The sequence below is a fragment of the Colletotrichum graminicola genome (assembly GCF_000149035.1).
Source record: "Colletotrichum graminicola M1.001 genomic scaffold supercont1.4, whole genome shotgun sequence".
Taxonomy (NCBI): domain Eukaryota; kingdom Fungi; phylum Ascomycota; class Sordariomycetes; order Glomerellales; family Glomerellaceae; genus Colletotrichum; species Colletotrichum graminicola.
This window is the reverse complement of record NW_007361008.1, coordinates 1,114,115-1,132,884: the sequence shown is the minus strand read 5'-3', so window position 1 is coordinate 1,132,884 and position 18,770 is coordinate 1,114,115. Positions and strand designations below refer to the sequence as shown.

At 53.2% G+C, this 18,770-nt stretch overlaps 7 protein-coding genes across 7 annotated transcripts; 4 read left to right on the top strand and 3 right to left on the bottom strand.

Annotated features, from left to right (window-relative positions):
• Positions 1 to 227: 227 nt before the first annotated feature.
• Positions 228 to 3,744, top strand: GLRG_01640 (DEAD/DEAH box helicase; the record flags this gene model as incomplete). The annotated part of the gene is made up of 4 exons (XM_008092325.1): positions 228 to 488; positions 551 to 989; positions 1,044 to 2,790; positions 2,853 to 3,744. 4 exons carry the CDS (start codon positions 228 to 230, stop codon positions 3,742 to 3,744), a joined length of 3,339 nt encoding a protein of 1,112 aa, XP_008090516.1.
• Positions 3,745 to 4,412: 668 nt separating this feature from the next.
• On the bottom strand, positions 4,413 to 4,941 carry GLRG_01639 (uncharacterized protein; the record flags this gene model as incomplete). The annotated part of the gene is made up of 2 exons (XM_008092324.1): positions 4,413 to 4,571; positions 4,705 to 4,941. 2 exons carry the CDS (start codon positions 4,939 to 4,941, stop codon positions 4,413 to 4,415), a joined length of 396 nt encoding a protein of 131 aa, XP_008090515.1.
• A 2,843-nt stretch (positions 4,942 to 7,784) lies between these two features.
• Positions 7,785 to 8,244, top strand: GLRG_01638 (uncharacterized protein; the record flags this gene model as incomplete). The annotated part of the gene is made up of 2 exons (XM_008092323.1): positions 7,785 to 8,125; positions 8,208 to 8,244. 2 exons carry the CDS (start codon positions 7,785 to 7,787, stop codon positions 8,242 to 8,244), a joined length of 378 nt encoding a protein of 125 aa, XP_008090514.1.
• A 974-nt stretch (positions 8,245 to 9,218) lies between these two features.
• GLRG_01637 (uncharacterized protein) lies at positions 9,219 to 9,635 on the top strand (the record flags this gene model as incomplete). Its single annotated transcript, XM_008092322.1, has 2 exons — positions 9,219 to 9,300; positions 9,352 to 9,635. The coding sequence occupies 2 exons, from the start codon at positions 9,219 to 9,221 to the stop codon at positions 9,633 to 9,635; spliced, it is 366 nt and encodes a 121-aa protein (XP_008090513.1).
• Positions 9,636 to 10,687: 1,052 nt separating this feature from the next.
• On the bottom strand, positions 10,688 to 12,825 carry GLRG_01636 (succinate dehydrogenase; the record flags this gene model as incomplete). Its single annotated transcript, XM_008092321.1, has 4 exons — positions 10,688 to 10,907; positions 10,961 to 12,184; positions 12,254 to 12,696; positions 12,781 to 12,825. The coding sequence occupies 4 exons, from the start codon at positions 12,823 to 12,825 to the stop codon at positions 10,688 to 10,690; spliced, it is 1,932 nt and encodes a 643-aa protein (XP_008090512.1).
• Positions 12,826 to 14,564: 1,739 nt separating this feature from the next.
• GLRG_01635 (succinate dehydrogenase and fumarate reductase iron-sulfur protein) lies at positions 14,565 to 15,547 on the top strand (the record flags this gene model as incomplete). Its single annotated transcript, XM_008092320.1, has 3 exons — positions 14,565 to 14,925; positions 15,019 to 15,170; positions 15,227 to 15,547. The coding sequence occupies 3 exons, from the start codon at positions 14,565 to 14,567 to the stop codon at positions 15,545 to 15,547; spliced, it is 834 nt and encodes a 277-aa protein (XP_008090511.1).
• A 1,977-nt stretch (positions 15,548 to 17,524) lies between these two features.
• Positions 17,525 to 18,191, bottom strand: GLRG_01634 (ribosomal L29 protein; the record flags this gene model as incomplete). Its single annotated transcript, XM_008092319.1, has 3 exons — positions 17,525 to 17,533; positions 17,722 to 17,947; positions 18,043 to 18,191. The coding sequence occupies 3 exons, from the start codon at positions 18,189 to 18,191 to the stop codon at positions 17,525 to 17,527; spliced, it is 384 nt and encodes a 127-aa protein (XP_008090510.1).
• Positions 18,192 to 18,770: the final 579 nt, after the last annotated feature.

Genomic DNA, 18,770 nt, shown 5'->3' with positions numbered 1-18,770 from the left:
TGACAGGCGTGATCGGGACCGCCGCGATGACGGTGGTAGAGACTACCGCCGTCGCTCGCGGTCCAGGACACCTGCCGACGTGAGAAGCCGCCACCACCGAGGGAGACATGATGGGGAGCAATCTGACCAATACTACGAACAGCGCCGATACCGAGACCGCGAACGCGACCGCGACCGTGATCGCGATTCCTTCCGCCGTAGAGAGCGCTCTGTAGACCGTCGAGACGATGATTCTTACCGCGGAGGCCGACGAGATAACGACCGTCATAGAGACCGCAGGAGGTCACGCGATAGATACGCCGAACCTGATCGTTCTTTGGACAGACGGCGACCCCGCGACGGCGATAGAGACAATCGCCCGAGACGGGACGACTCTAGAGATCGAACTCGCGCAAGGCGAGAGGGAACTGCTGACTCCCGTCCTCGCAGCAGGCGCGACGACAGCCGCCCACGCCCTGCGGCGCCTCCAGAGAGTGCCAGTATCCCCGGTAAAGAGGTGAGACAGACTCTCCTTCATCATAAAGCTATGATCACTGACACGGATTCGCAGGCTGCCAAGCTCAAGCCCACCCCAGCTCAGACCGAAGCTGACAAGAAGGCCGAGCGACTCGCCCGACTCGAGGCGTGGAAGAAGAGCAGGGAGAGCAAGGCCAATAAAGAGAATGAGGTTAATCCGAGTCAGACTAGAAATCTCCTTGCGGAGATGGACAAGAAGTCCGTGCCGTCTCCGGCCGCTGCTTCACCATCTGTCGCCTCGCCCACTATTGCATCCCCTGCCGTTGTATCCCCTGGAGTGGCATCGCCTGCGCCGACTCAGACCACCGCGTCAGGAGCTGCATCCCCGGCCCCTTTTGCGGGTAAGTTTGACCCCAAAGCTATCGCGAAGAAGTCGGCAGCGTCGCACAAGAATGCCGGTACAAACGGTGTATTGGGCTCGCTCGAGGGCCGTCCTGAAAAGCCAACTGCTCCCCTCGCACCTATCACAAAAGGTATGCATGCGTCACGTCCTATGAGAGAGATACATGCTCACAAAATGACAACAGCTTCGGCATTGCCCGCCAACCGCAACTTGAGTACTTTTGGCTTCAGCAAGGCAGCAGCTGACAGCGAGAAGCTTGCAAACAAGCGGAAGCTGGACCTCGATGAGGAGGAGGGGACGAAAAGAAAACTTACGAAGTTGCCCGCACTCCCCCTCGAGGCTGATGACACCCCCTATGCTGATCAAGACGAGGACGACGAGTCTGATGGTGGCAATTTCGCCGGAACTGAGGAGGAGGCTGCTGCCGCCGCACGTGCAGCACACGAACGGCGTGAGAGAGAGCTTCAAGAAGCGCAAGAAGAAGCAAAGGCCGACCTCGACATGCAAGACGCTGCACCACCTCCGGACACCAACGGCACTGCCGAGGATTCTCAAGCCGACCAGATGGATGTCGAAGAGGAAGACGATGTTGATCCTTTGGATGCATTCATGGCCGATTTGTCAGACACCAAAGCCCAACCCACGGTTCTCCAGGCAAGTACATCATCGAAGAAGGTCCAAGAGCCAGAGGCGTACTTCAGTGACGATGACTACGCTTTGAAGACAGAAGATGGCAAAGACCCCAACGCAGTTCTAGCCATGGCAGCGAAACGCAAGAAGAAGGATATCCCGACAGTAGACTATAGCAAGCTCGACCTGCACCCTATTCGCAAGAATTTCTGGGTCGAACCTGCGGAGCTTGCGGCTCTGACTGAGGAAGAAGCCAATGAGCTCCGTTTGGAACTTGACGGCATCAAAGTCTCCGGCAAGAACATCCCGAAACCCGTCCAAAAATGGGCGCAGTGCGGGTTGACACGCCGCACTCTGGATGTCCTCGCAGACATGGGATTCGATAAACCCACTTCCATTCAAATGCAGGCTCTCCCTGTCATCATGTCAGGCCGCGATGTTGTCGGTGTTGCCAAGACTGGATCGGGTAAAACGCTTGCCTTTCTTCTCCCAATGTTCCGTCATATCATGGACCAGCCCCCTCTCAAGGACACTGACGGCCCTATTGGCCTAATCATGACACCAACTCGTGAATTGGCTGTCCAGATTCATCGCGACTGCAAGCCTTTCTTGAAGGCAATGGGCCTGCGATCTGTCTGTGCTTATGGTGGAGCACCCATCAGAGAACAGATTGCCGAGCTCAAGCGCGGCGCGGAAATTGTCGTATGCACACCCGGCCGTATGATCGATCTGCTCGCCGCCAACCAGGGTCGCGTCACGAATCTGCGTCGTGTGACATATGCTGTGCTTGACGAGGCAGATCGCATGTTCGATATGGGGTTCGAGCCTCAGGTTATGAAGATCTTCGCAAACATTCGACCGGATCGTCAAACCATCCTGTTCTCGGCGACGATGCCCCGTATCATCGACTCGTTGACCAAGAAGGTGCTCAAGTCTCCGGTCGAGATTACGGTTGGAGGCCGCAGTGTTGTCGCGTCAGATATCACGCAAATTGTTGAGATTGTTCCCGAAGACCAAAAGTTTTACCATCTGCTGGGACTCCTTGGCGAGCTTTATGACAAAGACGAAGATGCGCGCTCCCTTGTTTTTGTTGAACGTCAGGAAAAGGCCGATGACTTGCTCAAGGAACTCATGACCAAGGGCTACCCGTGCATGTCCATCCACGGTGGCAAAGACCAGGTTGATAGAGACTCCACCATCTCAGACTTCAAGAAGGGCATTGTTCCTATCCTCATTGCGACCTCGGTTGCCGCTCGTGGTTTAGACGTTAAGCAGCTCAAGCTGGTCGTTAACTATGATTGGTACGTTTCTCCCCTCCGTTTCCGATGAAACTGTTGGTGCACTTTAGCTAACATAGATACAGTCCCTCCCACTCCGAAGACTATGTCCATCGTTGCGGACGAACAGGTAGAGCGGGCAACAAGGGTACTGCCGTAACCTACATCACCGAGGAGCAGGAAAGTTGCGCATCTGCGGTCGCCAAAGCACTTGAGCAGAGCGGTCAACCTGTACCTGAGCGTCTCGAAGAGATGCGCAAGGCTTGGAAGGAAAAAGTCAAGTCAGGCAAAGCCAAGGACTCCTCTGGTTTTGGTGGCAAAGGTCTGGACCGATTGGATGCTGAGCGCGAAGCTGCCCGTCTCCGTGAGCGCAAGACTCATAAGGCTGAGGGCGAAGATGATGACGTCAAGGAAGAGAAGACCGAGGAGGACAAAGTCAAGAGCTCCGTTACTGATATCCAGTCCAAGGTGTCGGCTATTGTGTCCCGCAACACTAGCAAGCATGAAGGAGATGCCAAGGGCAAGGACGCACCGGCCGCCACTGGCAAAGCAGGTCAACCTCTCGACATGGTCAGTGCAGCGATCAGGAACATTAACGAGAGACTCGGCAAAGCTGGTCAGCTTCGTTCGGGCCAGCCCATCGACAACAAGGGTCCCGACGCTGGTGCCTACCACGCCACGCTCGAGATCAACGACTTCCCGCAAAAGGCCAGATGGGCTGTCACGAACAGAACCAACGTTGCCAAGATCCTGGAGGCCACTGGCGTATCGATCACGACCAAGGGAACATTCTACCCAGCTGGGAAGGAAGTGCCGCCGGGCGCAGACCCTAAGCTGTACATTCTTGTTGAAGGTGACACTGAGGTTGTGGTAGGAGCTGCCATGACTGAGCTTACCCGACTCCTCAGCGAAGGGACTGTGGCCGCTGTTACGGCTGACAGCCGTGCTCCTGCCTCCGGACGTTACAATGTTATATAAGTCTACTCCTGCCTGCGCTTGTTGTAGTATATCGTACATTTAGGGATACAATCTATGGTGGCGTTCACGAGAAAAGGGGCGCTCTTCGAGGTGCAGCAGGGCAACATGAACCGGATGGTCTACGCTTGGCCAGCGGCAGCGAAGAGGGTGTCATACAGTCGAAGCTAGTTTCCTTTCCCATCAACAAATTAGGGCAACCGGCCAGGTTCAGGGAGTACAAGGAGGAACAACGGGGATGTTTTAATCACTTGGAAGCAATTGAGAAATGTCCATTGAAGCCCTGCTTTAGTCTTTGTTTGCATTTTGAGCCTATGGAATCCAATTGATTGCACTATAAGATGTCGCTTTTGATTCTCCCTTTTTATTATTTATTTTTTATGAAAGTGAAACCACATTGTATTGAAAGGTGCTCTGCGCTCAACTACATCTCTTGGGCTCTCGGGCCAGTCAGTCCAGAAGTATGTGTAATAAGTAACGTAGACCTGCTTCCCCATACGCCGGAAATGTTCAACAATGAAAGAGGGACTGAAAACAGAAGCCAACAATGTATTGTCAAAACAACGCGCACCTCCACGTCCGCTATTCAGCTTGGAAAGAAAATTCCCTAAACGCTTGTCTCTACTCATCCTCCTCTTTAGCTTGCCACCTTTGTCGCATGTATCTCGGCCTTAGTTATACGTTCTCGCCTCTGCGGCCGCATCGGCGTCCCTCTGTCGCAGCTGCTGAGCGCTGGCATCCTTGAGCAGGTCGGTCTGGGTCTGCTTCTTTTGCGCATTGAGCTGCGAAGACAGCTTCCCCGTCGACTTGCTCGCTGCCTTTGCCCGGGCCTGTCGGAGATCTCGTAGTCAGCTGACTGGATGCTCTAGGAGCTGTGGTCCACTGGCGGCGTGCGCCGTGGAGGCCGAGGGCATGCAAATGTGGGGGACGCGGGGGGGGGGGAAAGAGCCAAGGAATGCTTACCTCTGCTGCTTCAGCGGCTTTGCGCCTCGCTTCGGCCGCGTCGGCGGACTGTTGGCCGGATGCGCCGCCGCCGCCACTGCCGTCACCACTGCCGCCGCCGCCGAGGGTCCGCGGGGGTCCGCCGACCCTGGAGGGAATGGGCGCGGTCTTTGGCTGAGGCGGGGGTGCTGTGCCGAGGGGACGGCCGGGTGAGGTGAAGTTGTCCTCCTTATCCTCCTTGCCGCAGACGGAGCCCATGACGGCGGGAAGTTCGAGGTTCTGGTGCCCGGATGTGTAACGGTTCTCGGTGCGTCGTTTGCGTTCTGGGACCGAGTCAGGTTATGATTGTGCAGGCGGGCGAGGGGGGTTTCGATGCAAGTCGCTCGCGTGTGGGGGGGGGGTGACGGGGGCGAAGTCGGAATGCGGAGGCGATGGGTCAATTCGGGGCCGGAGTGTACGTCAGTGTAGGTATTCCGGGAAGGCGGGGATTCCGGGCGTACGCGATCGTCAGTCGCAATGCGCCTTTACGGAGTGGTATGACGTCTGCGAGGTTCGTGGGCGCGATGGGAGTGTTCGCACATCGTGCAGCTGAGAATGGAGAATAGGTCATGCAGGAAAGAAGTCAAAGGGGTTTGGTTTTGGTCGGGGAAACAGAGTGGCCGCGTAAGGCAACCTCGTCTACCGATATGAAGCCAAGACTTGCGACGCTCTACTCGTACACTACACACTCGGCTTGGCTGCCATGCCACCCGACGGAGGGGGATGACGCTAGCGGTGCTGGGGTTGATAGTGGACAAGGACCCCCCGTGGCTGTCCTCTGGCCGCGCAGTGACAGTCACTCATGTTTTCCCTAGGCTGGTTTCTCTACAGGCTACAGCGGGGGCGGGGTCCTTGGCCCGAGACAGCATTACTATGGCGGATACCTTGTGTAAGCACTCCCAAAGAAGTAAGCCAACGGAGGGGCAGCGACCAAAATTCTGAATAAAAAAAGTACATAAAATAAAATAAAATGAAGAAAAAAGGGAAGAAGATTGGCCAATGGCCAAAACTCCAACACAGGCGTAGCTCTTCTGGGCGTCAGGATACAACAGGTAAGCTGCACAAAGGACATGGCGAGAATTTCCAGATCCCAAGCGGGCGAACTTTCTGTTCAAGCCCCCCTCGGTGCCATCTCACTCAAGACAATCACACGGGGGTGGTTGATATTGAGTTGAGGTCACTGCTCTGCTGGTGTCGTATGCGTTTCTTCCCCCTCCTTCTTCGTTTGCTACAGCCTACGTGCGATTTTAGACTTTTCGACTTTTGCAGGGCAACTGACCAGCTAGCAGAGAGCTAGCTTGGCTTGTAGATCTTCCGACAGCTCTTAGCCATCGGATCTGGGCCGACAAGGCGCATCTTGGAGCTCAATGGAAATGCAGCCACGAGCTTTAACTGAGGGGCGATACGAGCAGCAACGTACGTGGATGACCATTTCCCTGACTGCGGCTGGTGCCGGCAAAGGTTGATGGCTCTTCAAAGCGGGGTTTGGATACGGCGGGGTTTTCTCATTCTTTTTCTTTTCCCCCCATCAGTTGAGGCGTTAGAGTTGCATGCAGATCGTGGGATAACCAGGCGATGGCGTATTCAAGTTTTACGTCAAGAGAGGTGGGTGCGAGGATGACGGTCAGGGTAGGTTTGGACGAGGGCCGGTTGGCGGCGATGCACAGATCCCAGAGCAAACAACGCAGTAAGGGGCTTCATACATGTCTGCTTACGTATAGCCCTTAGATATCAACTTAGCCAATGAGGAGCTACTCTCCCGCTGGGAAAGGCCACAAATATGGGTCATTTGCCTACCACGAGCCCCTTTGTGGTCTCTGTTCCGCACCCCCCATGCTGTCATGTCAGCCTCTCTTGAGGTTAGGAAAGTCGTGGTGCTTGGCGGCAACGCCTTATTCAGAGACGCATGAGAGAGATCTCAAGAGATCTCACCGACATGCCCACCATCACTTCGCGAAATAAGGTTCTCAGATATTTGGGCCAGGAGGGTCGATGCCGACTATATGAAGGGGAGGGGTCATCGCCTTTGGACAGCCCTTGAAGCGGGACAATCACACTTTGTTCTGGGCGACCGAATCAATCCTCAATATTGCTTTAGAAAAAAAGAGACTCGACGCAACATCGTCGCTACAATATCAAGCTAGACCAACAGGTATGTCCTATTAGATCATGGCCACCTATTTTGCAGTGTTTGACAGAGGCGACAGGGATTCCAATGTTACGCTGGCCAGTTTAGCCCCTCCGTCACCAGACAGAGAGAGAGAGAGAGGCCGCATTTTCGCGCCAGAGGCCATCAAGGTTCTCACGCACCGCACCGCACCACACACGACTACCCAGGCATCGCGCCCGCAACACCGCCTTCCCACAACGTGGGTTCAGAGGAAGAACGGCAACAGCTGCTGATTTCCCTTTGGTTCCTTGAGGAATCACTGGTGTCCAGTCCGATCCGGGCCTTTGGCTTCTTGTCACTACAAACCTTGTCACCGGGTGTCTTGCCTGGTCTTGTCTCACCTCGTTCCCTCCCAAACTGCCATTTCGCTCTCATATTCCCCTGTTTCGTCAGAACGTTATTGGATCTCCACGCCACGAGCACTGGAAACCTCCCGCCCCAGATCTTCTCGGGTCTTACCTTGGCGGCTCTTCCTTCTCCTTCCCCCCCCCTTGCCTCCCTTCTCCAAGCACTTTCCTCCTACTGGTCCAAGCCACTGTCAGCGGTGATCCTCGTGGGAACTCCTCGGGCGCATGGATAACTTGGAAGTCCTCGCCATATTTGAGCCATGGACGACCATCAAAATGGCTTCCCGACGGCCTTCGATCTCAATCAGTCCCTTTTCAATATGCCTTACTCAACAATGATGCCAGATCACGAACACGATCATTTTCTGGGCGGGACTCTCTCAGTTTCCCATGACGAATCTTGTCTGGACTTGAAGTACGACCACATCGCCTGCAGAGGCCCCGAAAACAATCATCAGCACCACCCCGTACCCAACCATAACCACCCTCGAATCAACCTGAACTCGATACCGATGCTTCAGCGAAGACATCACAGCATCTCTACAATGCCCGGTTTACCCAACTTCTTTGACACCAAGGCCCAGTCGCCTGTGGGCTTTGGCCCGAATGCCCTCATGTCGCCAACCGCCCATGTGGACTTCGCTGCCATGATCCGCACCGACTCCAGTCCTAACGTTGAGGATGATAGTACCTCGGCGGCGTGCAGCAGTCTGGACTGTAATCAGTGTGCAAGCGACTGTGGTGCCAGCGAGGCCGGTGACATCTGTCGAGATGCCGAGTGCGGCCCAGCCTGCGACGACTATGAATGCGAGCGGGCTGCTTCCTGTGAAGACGTCGAGTGTCTGTCTCGCTCGCTCTCGGAGAAGGACAAAGTCGCTGCCGGCGTGTTGGCATCTTTCGGCGGAGAGACCTCCTTGGGTCAAGATGCGATGGCTACTTCCTCGATGTCTTCCCTGCAAACTTCACAGTTTTTCTCAGGCCAGGGCTCTTTCGACAACGGGTTGATGACAACGGCCAACCAAAGTTCTTTTCACAATGGGGGATTGCCCTCAACGGTGGCCCAATCAATGAACATGGATGGATTCTATCAATGCGATCTGGACTCCCTTCCTGCCACCTTTATGGACGCAAGTATGCACGGCAACTTCGACTGGGCATCATGGGCGGCACACATTGCCAATGAGCATTCCTCTGGGGCCTGTGTGCGTCCCTGTTTGATGGAGCAAAATCTACCTTTCGACAACAAGAAGTGCCCCATACCTCACCAGGTGTTCACCCATCCAGGTCAGGAGTATTTCTGCGTGCCCTCGGACCAGACAAACTTTGTTGCGTGTGGCGCTGAATTCAACAATACTGCGGATCTTATCGAGCATATCTTTACGCAACATCAGCACCAGCACACAGAAGGAGAGCCAATCAACTTTTTCTCGGAAGTACACCCACCTACAATGCCTCTGATGGCTTCCCAACATCAGCACGCACATACTCATTCCCACTCACCGGGCAACATCCAAGTCTCTGCAAAAGTTCTCCCCAACAGAGGATCTTCAAACTCCTCTATCTCGAGGCGCCTGACAACTTCATCACCAGTGACGTCCCCCAACACCCTCCCTTCTGCGGCTAGCCCCAACACGTCGGAACAGTTCGCTTGCAAGTGGCACAATGAAGGGGGAGGAAATATCTGTGGGTTGGTTTTCCAAGATGATGAGGGCCTGCAGAACCATTGCCGCGAGCAGCATCTCAAACATTTGAACAAGACAGACAATGGCTTTAGATGTCGGTGGGAGGGTTGTTCTCGAGACGGACAATTCACGCAGAAGAGCAAGCTAGAACGACATCTGCAAACGCACACTGGTTGTAAGTTGCTGTGCTATCCTTCTTGACCACGAGGTTTTCTAATAATCTGGTCTCTAGTCAAGCCAGTCAAGTGCGGAATCTGCGGCCTGGCACTATCTGCGAAACAGTCCCTTGCTCAGCACATGCGCATCCACACTGGAGAGAAGCCGTGGGCATGTCAGCATCCAGGCTGCGATGCTGCTTTCAAGCAACAGAGCGCGCTAAGTAAGTGGAACATTCACATAAGGCATCTTGCAATTACTAACCATGGTACAGCTATGCATATGCGAACCCATACAGGCGAGAAGCCTCTAAGCTGTGAGGTCTGCGGCAAGGCGTTCGGCGAGTCTTCCAACCTGTCCAAGCACCGCAAAACCCACAATGTCAAAGGCGCATTCAAGTGTGATTTCTGCGACAAGGACTTCCATAGACTTGACCAGAAACGAAGGCACGAGAAGACTCATAGACCCAAGGAAAACGGCGGCGCTGCAATGGACATTGAAACTTCGCAAATCATCAGAAGGACGATGGGCGGCCGAGTCACGAAGAATACGAAATGATTGAATCGCGGTGGGGAGTGTCAATTTGGGTTTCTTTTTTTGCTCCTTTTCTTCGAGGGCAAGGTCCTTACGCATGACAGTTGGCAGGGATCACTTTTTGTCAACGTCTTATGAGATACCTTTGGAGGCTCCAAAATCCGGACCGGCGTTTGTTGGAGACGGGTTCACGACGGCATACCAGGCTTCGGTGTTCAGGTCGGCAGCGAAAGAAACAACAGACAGGGGCGTACTTTGCATTCGACTGATATTTTGGGCGAGAGAGAAAAGTGTTACGTGTCGAGTAATGAGTTACGGTTGCCACGTCGAATAGACATGGACGGAAGCGGTATAGCAGTACGATACCAAGCGAAATCTAATCATATGCTACGGGGCACCTCCGACCTGTGCCACATCTCAATGTCTTAATAGGGTACGGTATGGAATACCCAATAATGCAGAACGACTGCTGAATCTGACTTCAACCATGGCCTGGATGCATACGCGGACTTGGGTGCCGGAACGTCGGCGACAACCGGCGAAGATGGTATAGTTGAATCCATTATCAAGGTCGTGACGGCTTCTAAACACCTACTGCAGAACCATTTAAAAGTCACGTACCCATTGGTTGTTGAAGTCGTGTAACGGAGGTGCTGTTTGCTGGTGTATTGGCTGAGGCCGAAGTGAAAGTCGTTGCCAGCAGAAGCTCTACACACACACACACACACACACACATACACAGACATACACACACAGTACGAGGCCATAGGCCTTCTTAACCTCTTATATGCAAAATGAAATTTTCCTCCTACTTTACACGTTTTTAACTCCAGAGCCAAAGCCCGAGAGCCTGCAGTGTATGCACCAGCCCTAAAAGCCTAGTTTCTAAGGGTAGGTAGCGATATCACCCAGATGGCTCACCCACGATCATTAACTAAATTGTTCGTCGTGGTATTATGAATGCCTTGATATGCCTTCCACTGCCCACCCGTCTCCATCTTCTTCCTCTACTTCCAGCTTCTCACACATTCCCAGTTTCCTAAGAACACCCGACACCGATTTCTAATCGAAACAACTTAGTACACACGCTTGAAAGGAGGAACGGCCTTGCACTCGTTCTCGTCCAGAGTGTTGGCAATAACGCCACGGTAGCCGAGGTCGACCTTGCCGTGTGGGTTCTTCTGGAAGGACAGGGTGTGCTTCATCCAGTTGGCGTCGTCACGGTCGGGGTAGTCCTCGCGGGCGTGGGCGCCACGGGACTCCTTACGAGCAGCGGCGGAGGCGGCGGTTTGAGAACTGACAAACGATTAGCATCCCCAGCATGAAAACAAAGACAGCATGAAACTTACGCGCAAGTCAGGAGGTTGCGGAGCTCAAGAGTCTCGACGAGGTCAGAGTTCCAGATCATGGACTTGTCCTTGATGGCGACATCGGGGAACTGAGCATCGATCTCGGTCATCTTACGGACACCCTCATCAAGAGACTCCTGTGTTCTGAAAACGCTGACCTCGGTTTGCATGGCCTTCTGCATAGCCAGACGAACGTCAGAAGTGGTTCTGGTACCCTCGCGAGTGCGAACGTTGTCCAAAGTCTCGATAGCCTCAGCGCCAGCATCAGCAGCAATAGGCTTGTGCTTGGTGCCGGGGGTGAAGTTGTCGCGGATGGTATGAGAAACGGCACGGCCGAAAACGACGAGGTCGAGGAGCGAGTTGGCACCGAGACGGTTGGCACCGTGAACGGAGACGCAGGCGGCTTCACCGCAAGCGAACAGACCGGGAACAACCTTATCTTTGCCGGATTCGTCAACGGTGATAACCTCACCGGTGTATCTCGTTGGGATACCGCCCATGTTGTAGTGGACGGTGGGGAGGACAGGGATAGGCTGAGTGCGAACGTCGACACCGGCGAAAATACCAGCAGTCTCGGAAATACCGGGCAAACGCTCGTGGAGGACCTCGGCGGGCAAATGACTAAGCTGGAGGAAAATGTGGTCCTTCTCCTCACCAACACCACGGCCCTCGCGGATCTCCATCGTCATAGATCGGGAAACGACGTCACGAGAGGCGAGATCCTTGGCTGTGGGGGCGTAACGCTCCATGAAGCGCTCACCCTCGGAGTTCAAGAGGTAACCACCCTCACCACGGGCACCCTCGGTGATCAAGCAGCCAGCGCCATAGATACCAGTAGGGTGGAACTGGACGAACTCAAGATCCTGGTTGGGGAGACCGGCGCGAGCAACCATGGCCATGCCATCACCAGTGCAGGTGTGGGCGGATGTGCAGCTGAAGTAAGCACGTCCGTAACCGCCAGTGGCCAAAACAGTGTGGTTAGCAAGGAATCGGTGCAGGGTGCCGTCCTCCTGGTTGTAGGCAACGACACCGCGGCACTCGCCATCCTGCATAATCAGGTCGAGGGCGAAGAACTCGATGAAGTAGTTGGTGTTGTGGCGGAGAGACTGTCCGTAGAGAGTGTGGAGAAGGGCGTGGCCGGTACGGTCCTCGGCAGCGCAGCAACGGTACGCCTGGCCACCCTTGCCGAACTTCTGAGACTGACCACCGAAAGCACGCTGGTAGCTATAGGAGAAGGTATATATATATCAGCGTCCGTACGTCACTTCGATCTGGCTCATGGCTCCTACTCACATCTTTCCGTCCTCGGTTCGGGAGAAGGGGCATCCATAGTTCTCGAGTTCGACGATGGAGGCGGGCGCCTCACGGGTCATGTAATGGATAGCATCTTGGTCGCCGAGCCAATCCGAGCCCTTGACAGTATCGTACATATGCCATCTCCAGTCGTCCTCGTGCATGTTTCCCAGGGCGGCGTTGATACCACCCTGAGCAGCGACAGTGTGACTTCTGGTAGGGAACAGCTTCGAAATACAGGCTGTGTTAAAGCCAGCCTCGGCAAGACCGAAGGCGGCACGGAGGCCAGCACCACCAGCACCGACGACGATGGCATCGTACTCGTGGTCAATGACAGGGTACTTGCTGGAAAGGTAGGGCGAGGCCTCCTTTGCGCGGAGAGGGCGGTTTGCGAAGACCCGTGCCGCAGATCTGGTCGTGGAGAATGCACGCGCCTGCGAGAACTGAGGTTGAGTTAGCTCTGCTCTTCGAAGGCGATTCCCATGGCATAGTTGCGAAGGGGTGAACCGGATCAGAAGGTAACGTACAGTAGGCTTGGCAGCAAATCTCCTCAACGCCATTGATGAGGCCATGGTGGATGCGTACACTGTTTTGAAGTATCAGTAGGCGCTCTCTTTGTGAACGTATGAATGCTTGTGTCGCGACAAACAGAGGGGAAGAGGGTGGCGGCCGAGGATGTTGGGATGGGGGAGGTTCGTTTGGGGCCGGGTGTACGGATCATTTACTGACCGTTATCGGAAGAGGGAAATCAGGCCTGGAACTGGGAAGTTAGTGAAAGGACTCCAGATTTGCATGCACTTCGAACACTTGCCGTCGATTCGAATTGGTCTCCAAAACTCTAAGTGATGGGTAGGCCTACAACCGGTGTATGGGGAAAAGTACGGGATGGAATACGGCAAACCTCGCACGTCTTCAGCAATAAACCAGCTCGGCACCTCGGGTAATCACACTGTTAATGATTGGTTGAATGAGGGGGTGTGGCTGGTGGATGCGCGCCACACCTCGAAGCAAGCCACAGCTGGTTCCGGGGGGCATGTGAGATGGTTAGATGGTGGTAGGCATTACAAGTAGACCAGCTAGCCAACGCCAGGTTCATACTTTAGTACCTCACTATCTTAAAAAGTGCTCTTGGCCTCTATGGTTGAGAATAAACTCCGACTCTCAACTGTAAACTCAGTATAGGGTACGTGTACTCGTACCCAAGTTCACATGCAAAGTTCCGTCAAATTCCGAGATGGGGTACTGGGGTAGGTAGAAAGATCAGATGGAAAGGTGCTTGCTTCCTCAGTTGTAACCAGTGCCTAGACTTAAAGTAGGGGGGTATGGAGGGATAAGCAACAGAAACTAGTGTTTGAGGTGACCTTCTCAGCAGTACTGGGCGTTGAACTAAATTCCGAGAAAAACTTCGAGGATCACGGGTAACGTAGGTGTGTAGGAAGGAATTATTTGCCTAGAGTAAGCCTCTTTAGAAAATAGAGCCTATAGCGTTGATAGATATAATACCCATTTGGACTTTCCGAGATCAACTCGACTGGTGACAGAGGTACTGGAAAGCAGTGCGGCATAAGCTCCCCGTTTTTCCACAGTCTCATCACGACGACTAAACCTTATAGGTAAGCGGCGGGTTGTTCCGTGAGAGGTATGAGCGAGACAAACACGGTCGGCTGATCATCAAATGAGGCACGACTTCCGTCGGCTTAACCCTTTCTTTCACATGACAGGCCATCGAGCCCCTATTGGCGATGCTGCAAGAAAGAGGTAGTTGACACAGGATTAAATAAAGTTGAGCCTCTGTAAGCTAGGAAGCCCACTCGATCCACTTTTTTACTTTCCTTTTTCTATCTCGCCAACTCTCTTCATCATGACCCTTTGCGTCTTGAGGTTCTGTCTCACTCAAAGTGGTTGTCACGTTGGGGTCGGGCGGTATGTGTCGATTTGATTGGTGGACTTTGGGTGTGTATCTGGGACTGGATTCTTCACTTCTTGAAGTGGTTAGATATAGGCCATGAAAACCGCACAGGCCAAATAGCCGCACTTCTGAGATTGGTTAAAAATCACTCGCTCATGATTGGTCATAGACCCGCTTTTCCTGCTCCGGCCGCTTCCAATAACCGAGGGATTGACAAACTTCCATGATGTCTATCATTTCACTTGAACGCCACCAAGGATAACAATATCACGGTGAACCGCCGCCTTCCCACACCGCGACCCGCCATTTACTTGGAATCGCTCACTTCCATCTGGTGTGCCTACTGTTACTCTTACTACTTGCATCAGTCTGTTCCAACTCTTACCCAATTCAACAGCCACAATGGCATCTCTCCGCTCTTCCTCCCGAGTCTTGGGCTCGGCCACTAAGGTTGCCTTCCGCCCTGCCGTCACCGTCCCTCGTCGTGGCCTGGCAACCGCCAGCGATCGTGTGCCCCGTACCAAGGAGCCAGAGATGAAGAAGTTCACCATCTACCGCTGGAACCCCGACACGCCGACCGAGAAGCCTCGCATGCAGGAGTACACGCTGGACCTGAACAAGACCGGACCCATGATGTTGGATGCGTTGATCCGCATCAAGAACGAGTTGGACCCTACTCTGACCTTCCGCCGAAGCTGCAGAGAGGGCATCTGCGGTAGCTGTGCCATGAACATCAATGGCCAAAACACGCTGGCTTGCCTTTGTATGTGGTTTTTAGAAGCACGGCAACCAACCCCCCTGCTACGAATGAATTCAACATACCGGGGAAGAGTATAATGTTAATGTCATCTGATAGGCCGTATTCCCAAGGAGTCTTCGTCAGACATCAAGGTTTACCCTCTGCCTCATACCTACGTCGTCAAGGACCTGGTTCCCGACTTGACCCAGTTTTACAAGCAATACCGTTCGATCAAGCCCTACTTGCAGAGAACCACTCCTGCCCCTGATGTACGTGGTAGAGTACACCTTTTTATTATGACAGTTTGGACTAACCTTGACTGCAGGGCAAAGAATACCGTCAGAGTGTCGCCGACCGAAAGAAGCTGAGCGGCCTTTACGAGTGTATCCTGTGCGCCTGCTGCTCGACTTCGTGTCCGTCTTACTGGTGGAACTCGGAGGAGTACCTCGGACCTGCCATCCTTCTCCAGTCATACCGCTGGCTCGCCGATTCGCGTGATGAGAAGTCAGCGGAGCGCAAGGCCGCCCTTGACAACTCGATGAGCTTGTACCGCTGCCACACGATTCTCAACTGCACACGTGCCTGCCCCAAGGGCCTGAACCCTGGCAAGGCTATTGCCGAGATCAAGAAGCAGATGGCTTTCTGAGAAGCTGGCGGTGTCTAGGTTTGGAGTCATAATCTTGGGCGGCGCGATATTGGCTGTATACTAGGTAGTGTGTACTTTATGAGCATGGCTGGAGTTTGAACTCCTTGGACACACTAAAAAGGGGATTCTGAATTCAAGCTTTCTTTTGTTTTCATTAGACTGCAGCAACTCATACAACAATTGTCCTGCGTGTGTTTGAAAGTGCCCGAGCGAAGAGGGAAGAGACGGTAATAGCCCTAGATTGCCAAGGGTCTGCACGAGGGGTGGGTTGGTCAGAGATCAAAACTACTGCTCTTGAGCTGCGCATGCACCAGCGATTTGGATTGTGACGTCGGTGCGGAAAGAAACAAGAGGTCAGGTGTTGATGAGGAGACTTTCTATCCTGACTTGTTGAGAACTGCAGCGATCTCCGGGTTGCTTGAGGTGAGGCATCGTCAAAGTTTGAACGGCTTCATAGATTGGTCTCGACATATTTGGTCGGCGGCCTCAGGGAACTGAGAGGCAATGACCTTTGGGAGAAATGGAGGTGGTGCGTGCCCAAGGCGAGAAGGTCTGTTGGTGACTGTGGCGGAAATGCTGGAAGAGAGTGCCCACCGTAAAACCATGGGCGATCTTAACCAATTCTCGAGTTTAATGGAGATCAGCCCACTGCGATAAAGTGGTTTTGTCTTGTATAGATGTAAAGGGACACTGACAACAGAGGGCGGGCAGGCAGGTTAGAATCTTGGATTTCCAAAGGGAACATCCCATGCCGCGAATAGTATGTATAAGTGGTTTGGCTCCCAACATGAATAGAAGCCTGCCTATATGGTCGCCTTGTATGCTTCTCGTTCTTCAGAGTTATTGGATATACCAGCGCCAGATCTCATGTGAAGTTTAACGTTTGAGCTATTCAATAGGTGAATTGATTCTTTGATCAACCTTTCCAGATACGAGACCGCAAGTAACGGAAGGCGTCACAGAATTACATTGGTATCTTTTGGCTTTATCAGATAAGATATGTGTGAACATGACACCACCCGAAATATATTTTACAAGTCTCACTCATCCTCTATCTACTTCGGCTGCCTCAAGTTTTCCATTTAACATATCTGCTAAATGCATGGTGAGCGAGGAAGACTGGTCCAATAAGGTGCATCTGAGATTGGTGATACCGGCATCTTCTGCAAAATTATCGGAAACCGCTCTCACAGCTCTCACAGGTTTTGAAGCGACCAAACATGACAAGTTTATCGTATTTATGCCATATGGGGAATGGCTGATGGTCATCGGTTTGGCCACTGTTGACACACTGCGCAAACATAAAGAAACGCTTATCATCAGATCAGTGAGAACATCCAAAGGACAAGTCGAGCGGGCAACCCCCGGCTATCAAATACCAGTAAGCCGGGACAATAGATCGTGCATGGAGAACCAGACTGAAGACTTAGACCATGACAAGCTTCGTCTCGTTGAAATACTAGAGGAACATAAAAGCCAACCCGACGACTTGTCAAGGTTATATGTATAATCCGGGGACTGGGTGAGAGTTGGACTAAAGAGCGCAGAGTACTGGGCCTGGGTGCAAGAGAGCACGATCAAACATGAGCAAACTTCTGAAGTCGGGGGCATCTTTAGGCCCCATTTGACATTTTTGGCAGCTCTATGCTACCAACACACACTCGGGGAAATATCTCCCTCCCACTACAACATGAAAGAAGGGGGCTGTATGGGGAGAGACAGAAAGAATAGGATTTCTGCGAGCCCCATCCATACTTGTTCGCTTTGCCAATGTGTTTGACCCGTCTTGAGAGAAATCCATTTGTGTTTTTGCAGCACTTAGGGGGGGAAATAACAAAGCGCAAATAAACCCTTTTATTTCCCTCCATGACCATGCAATGCATCGAGTAATTCGGGATCCCCGTGTGCCAAAAACGTGTTACGCCTCCATGACCTTTTTCGTTATCCCCAAATCTAACCCAGGAGCGGTCGGCTAATTTACGCGGCCTGCATCGGAAGTCAGTGATGAAGTTTCCTAGGTAGTGTTGGATGTTGTCAAGAATGATCCGGGAGACTAGAGACACATGTCGAGCAGACGTTGTGCTGGTAAATCCGAATGATGTGTCTCAACCCTCTTCACTGTTCCTCGCGTCTCCCTGAATCGATTCCCGACATGATATCCCATTTCAACTGACCTTCACGGCGAACTTGCGCTGAGGGAAGTGAACGGTGCGCTTCTTGGCCTTATCGGTGACGATGCTGGCCTCCTTCTCGGACAATCTCCGGCGGATGGCACGGGTCTGCTTCGCGCGGAGGTCGAGGGGGGCGTACTTCTTGTTCTTGTAGAACAGACGGAGCTGGGCGCGTTGCTTGGCGTTGATGACGGTCAGGACGCGGGCGATCGACTTGCGGATGTCGTGGCTGCAGGCAGATAAAATACCGGTCAGTCGCTCGTTCCTCATCCATCCTTCGGATTGCTCCCATTGCTTTCGGATCGGACGGGGATAGTAACGCACATCTTGTTCAGCTTGCTGCCAGAAGAGGTGATCTTCTGGATACGGAGCTGACCGAGCTCAGTCTTGAGCTCTCCGAGTTGCTTGGTCAACTCATCCTTGTTCTTGTTCCAGAGCTGGCTGGCCTTGACCTTTCCGGACGACTGCGACATGATAACTTCTCGTCAGCGGGAACGGTTCTTGTCCTTGTAAATGAGTGTATTTGTGTTTCTCGTCGGGGCAGATATGAAATCTTCGAACGCGGGGTCGTAATCTCGTCGCGGGGCAAATGTTCGGGACTATTCGAAGTTCGTGGATCGCATCAGGAGCAAAGGGTCACTCACCATCTTGACTGATATGGAGGGTGGCGCTGGATATCTGGGTTAGTATCGACACGTCGTGAGAGAGGCTAAGGTGATCGATCGAAATATGAGAGTTTTGGCAGAAACGGGAAAAAAGAATTTGTGCGCAAAATCAAAAACTGAAAGCCGAAGATTAACCGAGGTTCCAGGGAAGGACCGACCGTGCACGAGCCTTCCCGTTTCTGGGTCAGCCCAGAAAACGGTTCGTTCTTCGGGCGTCGCACTGTGGGGCAGGCTTCGGTGTCGGCGTCGGTGTCGGTGTCCAGGGTGGTGTCGGTGACGGTATTAAGGTCGGAGTCCTCCTCCATTTCGGAGGCACATCTCTTCCGTGGCTGTTGCAACAACTAAATGTTGGTTACTGGGCATCCACGTAGGTAGGTGGGACATGCT